The 6964-nt window shown below is 36.7% G+C and overlaps 1 protein-coding gene across 1 annotated transcript; it reads left to right on the forward strand.

The window, feature by feature from the left end:
- Positions 1-53: 53 nt before the first annotated feature.
- On the forward strand, positions 54-6723 carry aasdhppt (aminoadipate-semialdehyde dehydrogenase-phosphopantetheinyl transferase). The gene is made up of 7 exons (XM_067365362.1): positions 54-375; positions 1907-2135; positions 2848-2969; positions 4860-5018; positions 5891-5959; positions 6034-6220; positions 6576-6723. The coding sequence occupies exons 1-6, from the start codon at positions 232-234 to the stop codon at positions 6196-6198; spliced, it is 888 nt and encodes a 295-aa protein (XP_067221463.1). The 5' UTR covers positions 54-231; the 3' UTR covers positions 6199-6220; positions 6576-6723.
- Positions 6724-6964: the final 241 nt, after the last annotated feature.

Below are 6964 nucleotides of genomic sequence, written 5' to 3' on the forward strand. Positions count from 1 at the left end.
TTCTATGAGCCAATCAAGTGAGGCGCTCACTGTTCAGCCCAACTCACATTATATTCTTCCGGATTCCTGTGCGTGTGATACAAAAAGATACAGCCGCAAATATTGATAATATAATAATAATGACTACATATTATTAATATTAAAACGCACTTTTACCATTTATTTACAGCTATCAATTATGTGTCTTTCTAGTACTTAGTACTAGTAACTTAGTTGTTGTGGGTGTCAGGAATGGACGGGGTCCGGTGGGCGTTCCGCTGCGGTTCGTGGGTACCGACCCGTTCCGAGTGGACCCTGGCGGCCCGGTGCATCCAGCCGGAGGAGAAAGACCGAATCGGGCAGTTCGTGTTCAACAAAGATGCGAAATCTGCCATGGTGGGTACAACAGACATACTTTTACAATTAACATCAATGCTATATTATTAAATATTAAAATAATAACACATGTTATATTAATATATAGTCTTTGTTTTGCATTTCATTTTATGCTAATATTAGTTTTTGTCAGTTTTTGTCAAATAAGCTCACTGAAATTGACTGATAGATAGATAGATAGATAGATAGATAGATAGATAGATAGATAGATAGATAGATAGATAGATAGATAGATAGATAGATAGATAGATAGATAGATATGGTTCTGTCAAATCAATTAAACTACGATTAAAGTTGCAATATGTAAGATATTTGCTGTAACATATAGGCCAGTGTTATATATTTTGTTCACTTGAATACTTACAATATTCCAAATGTTTCCAACTATTTGTAAATCGTGAGAAAATTGCAGTTTTAACCAAGGCTCCGGGACGTGTGAGGAGTCGCCTGTCAATGGCGTCATACCCGCGTTACCCTCGGTTTCCGGTTTTATTTTGTAGAAACCATGGAAACACTGAAGACGCTTTAATATTTACATGTTTTAATAGACAAGGGTTTGGTTACGTTTATAGACAGAAAACTAATTGTTGTTATATAGTTCAACACATTTAGTCTTATTGTTTAAATCTAATTTTCTTGATGTTTTGCGAGTCTCATGCTTTACCATGCCTCAGAGAAAAACACTATTTTGTGAAGTAGCTAACATAGCATAATCAGATGCAGCTTTATTTTTAGTAACAGTAATACAGCATTTTCTCCATTATACAATACGTTAAAATTAATCGCATGGCATTTATCAACACAAGCCATCCAGCATTTAATATGATATTGTAAAATGGATCTATCTTACTGCAGTGTGTAACAGTGTCTCACAGCAGCCGCCGAGCGAACGCACAGAGTAACGTTATAACATCATTTTCAACACTCTCAAATGTATCTAATATGATAAACAGAGCTGCGTTACCTCATACTCATGAATGGAAAAGTGGATAAAATACTTAAATATACACGTGACGTGTATATATACACACACCGATCAGGCATAACTTCATGACCACCTTCCTAATATTGTGTTGGACCCCTTTTGCTGCCAAATCAGCCCTGACCCGTCGAGGCATGGACTCCTCTAGACCCCTGAAGGTGTGCTGTGGTATCTGCACCAAGATGTTAGCAGCAGATCCTTTAAGTCCTGTAAGTTGTGAGGTGGATCCTCCATGGATCGGACTTGTTTGTTCAGCACATCCCACAGATGCTCGATTGGATTGAGATCTGGGGAATTTGGAGGCCAAGTCAACACCTCAAACTCGTTGTTGTGCTCCTCAAACCATTCCTGAATCATTTTTGCTTTGTGGCAGGAGCATTATCCTGCTGAAAGAGGACACAGACACCAGGGAATACCGTTTCCATGAAAGGGTGTACATGGTATCTTACAGAATAAACGAAACAACTAAAACTTATTTCATTTTGTGTGTGTGTGTGTGTGTGTGTGTGTGTGTGTGTGTGTGTGTGTGTGTGTGTGTGTTTCCACCAGGCTGGACGTCTACTGATCAGAAAGCTGGTCTGTGAGAAGATGGGTTTTGCATGGGACGGGTTTCGACTGGAAAGAACAGCGCGGGGGAAACCGTACCTGCCACGGCCCTCGTCCGGCCCCAGCATCACCCACTGGAACTTCAACCTGTCCCATCAGGGAGATTACGCTGTGCTGGCAGCAGAACCGGGACGCCAGGTGGGCGTAGACGTGATGAAGACCAGCAGACCCGGTAAATTCTGATCACGTACAACACCGCATTTCTGTATGAAATACTTATCAGAGTCTGCTTTCAATTAAAAAGGGCATATACAGCTGACATGTATTCATTTAGCGATAAGGACCAGCTCACTCAACATCATCCTTTACTAAGTCACCTGAACATTTACAATCCAATACAAGAGGCACTGCAGTTCCATCAGTGGCCACCAGGTGTCGCTCTATACCTGTGCTCTGAGGAGAGCAGACTGGGAGAGTAGGATGTTGGTAAACGTTTTTTTTGGCTCTACTGTAACAAGTAAATCTGCATTAGCTCATAGGAATCTTGTTTCTATGCAGAACATGATTATTAAATTACAGATTTTTCTTGCTCTTTTGAAAGAAAAAGTTTGATTTGTCTCAGACTTTTGAAATAATACAAATGTTTTATGTACTATGTGATAAACTACAACATCCTCAACTCCCTAATTTTCTGAACTATATTGCAAAATATGCATTTGCATATCAACACCCATTCAGTATTAAGCAGCTACGCCAGTAGGTTCAATCATAAAAGAGGTCAATTATATTTTAAAGGAAGCAAAAACAGTCTGTTTAAATGTAAAGGTCAGAGAAAGTGATCGTGAAAAATTATTTTTGGTGCAGAAATCTTCACTAATGTAGAATTCCCAGGTGAAAAGGTGAAGCTTTTAGGTGTTTTACATGTGTGTTTATGTTCATATCAGGCAGTAGCTCCGTGCAGGAGTTTTTCCGCATCATGAATCGCCAGTTCACGGATCTGGAGTGGACGAACATCCGGACGGCCGGCTCGGACTGGGACCAACTGGACATGTTTTATAGGCACTGGGTAACAATAGTAACTGCTGCTTCCTGCACCATCATCATCACCATCATCATCACCTCTAGGCAACGAGACCGCACACACTCTCTCACACACATCTCTATAAGCATATCGCAGCAGGAGAGAAATTGTCCTGGATGAAACTGTTCCAATTCTGATCCCTGTTTCCATGGCAATGTGATCTCATCACTTCAGCATGACTCAGTTGTGCCAGTCTGTGGTCATTTGAGGACTCTCATAAACACACACACACTCATGTACTGGTATCAAGAAGATGTGCTGTAGGTGAGAATGTGGTCAGTCACTTACAAGCTCACCTAGCGATCCAATTCTAACCCTGCAAGAAAGCTTTATGCATTTATAGACTTGAAGTTTAAAAAAAGAACATAATTTTCGTTACCTATGAATCATTTTACCACTGAGGACGTCCACAGAATAATTTACGGTACTTAAATGATTTCTAACAATTTTGGTTTCTAACAATTTTAGAATAAAAGCAGATTGTTTTTGCTTTATATTTAAAAAATAAATATTTTAGAAATAAATGTATCTCTTAAACTCCACGGACCCAGATACGGGTTATAATATAACTACGTTATAATCCAGGTTATACATATACTTATACATATACGTTTACAAATCCTTTTAAAAAGGATTCCCTACATAGTATCACTTGAAAGCTTAGAATCTAAACTTATTAAATATTTTACAGTATCTATAGTAATCGAATTACAGAAAAAAGTGCAATTAATTAACTATTTAACTAATATACATAATTAAAAGGGTGTTACATTATTACAATAATTAATAGTAATTTTTAGATTTTTTATATTGTTTTTTACACATTTTATTTTATTTTTATTTAATAGTAATTTTTAGAATTTCATTGTTTTACATATATATATATATATATATAAAATTGTCACCAAATAAGTCGGTTTTTCCGAATGACACTTTTGGTTATACCGAATGACAATATTTTCAAACAATGCTAAAAAAATTATATCTAGCTAGCAAAAAGACAATCAAACATTTTATATTTAGTACACGTTTTTAAAATATTACAACATTTTCATGTTTTATAGCGGTTGCACCGAATGACCTGATGTTTCAGGACATGCGTATGAACGAAAGTGAAAACATGAATTTTTCAAATAGTTAAGAGAGAGTTAGTTACTTTGCTTCATGACCATGTTGTCCTTTGCAGGTGTCTGAATGATGTCACATCCTGTCACATGATATTGACCACATGACTTGATCCAAAATGGTCCCTTTATATTATATTGGTTGCTCCGAATGACATCAATGAAATAAATTTTTCCGGACATTGTTTCTCATATCAAAGCAACGACTTCTACACATAATTTTAACACCATTTTGCACTATGTTGATATATGATGTTATAAAATCATGACAAAATAAATAATATATACATTTATTACATTTGAAGATATTTTAATCACAAATTAAATGGCTGTATTGGCCTTTGGACGGTTAAACCGAATGACATTTTGACACTTATATGTAGCAAAATATAATCAAAACCTTTTGGATTCAATAAAAGAGATCTAGTTGTACTACCTTACATACTTTGGATGTCATATCTTTGTTTTTTATTATTATTAAGGCCTTTGGACAAAAAAAATGACCTTTCACGCCATTGACCCAAATAAAGGATGTTACATTACTACACTAATTAATATTAACTTTCATTTTTTATACTATATGTATATTTGTATGTATGTTTTTACATATTTTATTTTGTACAATGTTTTCCCTTACATACTACATACTGGTTTTGCATACTATAAATACCGTAAAGTATTAAAGTATTCCATTCTGAACATATCATGATGCCTGATTACCTCTGATTGGTCCGTTTCTGTGCCCATCAAGGCGTTGAAGGAAAGCTTCATCAAAGCGATTGGCACAGGGCTGGGCTTCGACCTGCAGAGGGTGGAGTTTCACATCTCACCCAGTCAGATGCGAGAGGGGCAAGTGTACCGCCAGACACGGATGCACCTGGATGATGAAGAAGAGGACTGGATATTTGAGGTGTGTGTTCACAATACTCAAGTACAAGTACATTACTAACTAGACATTTCATTTAAAGCAATTTACAGCTTCAGTCCATGAGACACATTATTATGTGCACACTGAAGTTTTGGGAGTGAAACTCTGATCTTGTGTGTGTTTCTCATGGTCTCTGTGTGGAGCCCTGCAGTGCTGGTTCGTCTCTCTGTAGTTGTCAGAGCGTGCGAACGTGACACAGATCACAGACGCCTTCTCGCTTCCTAGACAGAGCTCACTTACTTCATTTCTCTGGGCTTCTCATCCTATATATATATATATATATATATATATATATATATATATATATATATATATATATATATATATATATATATGTATATGTATGTATACACTACTGATCAGAAGGAATAATTAAAAAAAATATATATGTTTTTGAAATGAGTCTCTTCTGCTTAATCAAAAATACAGTAAAAACAGTAATATTGTGAAATATTATTGCAATTTAAAATAACTGCTTTCTAATTGAATATATATTAAAATGTAATTTATATCCAGTGATCGAAGCTGTTGATGAATTTTCGATGCATCATTACTCCAGTCTTCAGTGTCACATGATCCTTCAGAAATCATTCTAATATGATGATTTTATGCCATTTGAAACATTTCTGATTATTATCAATGTTGCAAACAGTTGTAATGCTTCATATTTCTGTGGAAACGTTTTATTCAGGATTCTTTGATGAATAGAAAGTTGAAAAGAACAGCATTTATTTGAAATAGAAATCTTCTACAGTCACTTAAATTAATAAAAGTATTCATTTAAAAAGCAAAAAAACATTGTTCATTGCTGAAATTAAGTATTTATTCAAAATGGACTTTTTCCTGTTTTTCAGGAGAGCTTATTGGACAAAGATCATCACGTCGCTGTGGCGCTGGGAAAACCAGATATAAGCATGTCTAAAGTGAGTTTAAAGATGATAATACACAATTTTAGAGGTCAACACAGTTCATGACATCATGTTTCTTTGTTTTATAGGGGGATGGTGGAACTTTTTGTGAAGCCCCGCCCCTTTTGTTCACACTATTGAGTTTCAGTGATCTGGTGTCTAGAGCCACGCCCCTAACAGAGGAAGACTCCGCCTACTGGGAGAGATTTCAGAGCAAAAAGGAAGCACCTTCAAGGCAAAGTGAACAGCAGTGACCCATGACGAATGCAAATTTATGTAAATAAAGTACATGTTTCTATATTCTTTGTTCTTTTGGGGTCATTCCTGTTCTGTAAGATCTTTTGCAGACACTTCAACTTTATTGCTAATAGCGATTTTCACATTTTAACCATCTTTTGCTGCTGTTTTCCCTCCAAAATGATGTAATTTCCTGGAGAATGATGTCATCCAAGGAACTGGCTTTAGTTAGTTAATGGGATATCCAGTATATGACGTATATGTTGGGAACGTGAAAGTGTAGGAATGACCCATTTATGTAAGAGATGAGTTTATTTTCCCAACCTACACCTCTCAAAGTCTCTTTCTCTCTTTCTCGTCCCTTCCATCTGCCACCGTCTATTTTTATCCGCAGACATTCAGCAGGCCATTAGGACTGTGTTCGGAGGGTCCTGCTTTTAACAAATCGCAGCTGTTCAGGCGCAGGTATGCATTTCCGCTCCTGTTTTTGCTCGTGTGCTGTTAACTGCAGGACTGCGTTTCATTTGAGCCGTAAAGCCCCGCCCCTTGCGGTGATTGACAGGAGCTGCAGCCACTCAGATCATGAGCTACTGGGCCTGTCGAGACTCAGACGGCAAAGTCAATTACAGCAAAGCAGAACGGTCAAGGATGAACTAATGGAAAACGCAAATGGGATCCGATTTTGATTAAACTCTGAATGCAGGTGCAATTACATTTTTTCCAAAGTAGGAAGAGATTGTTTCAGATTGATGTGCATTTCAAAAGAAAATTTGAATATAAATG

The sequence above is a fragment of the Chanodichthys erythropterus genome, chromosome 17 (assembly GCF_024489055.1).
Source record: "Chanodichthys erythropterus isolate Z2021 chromosome 17, ASM2448905v1, whole genome shotgun sequence".
Classification (NCBI taxonomy): Eukaryota; Metazoa; Chordata; class Actinopteri; order Cypriniformes; family Xenocyprididae; genus Chanodichthys; species Chanodichthys erythropterus.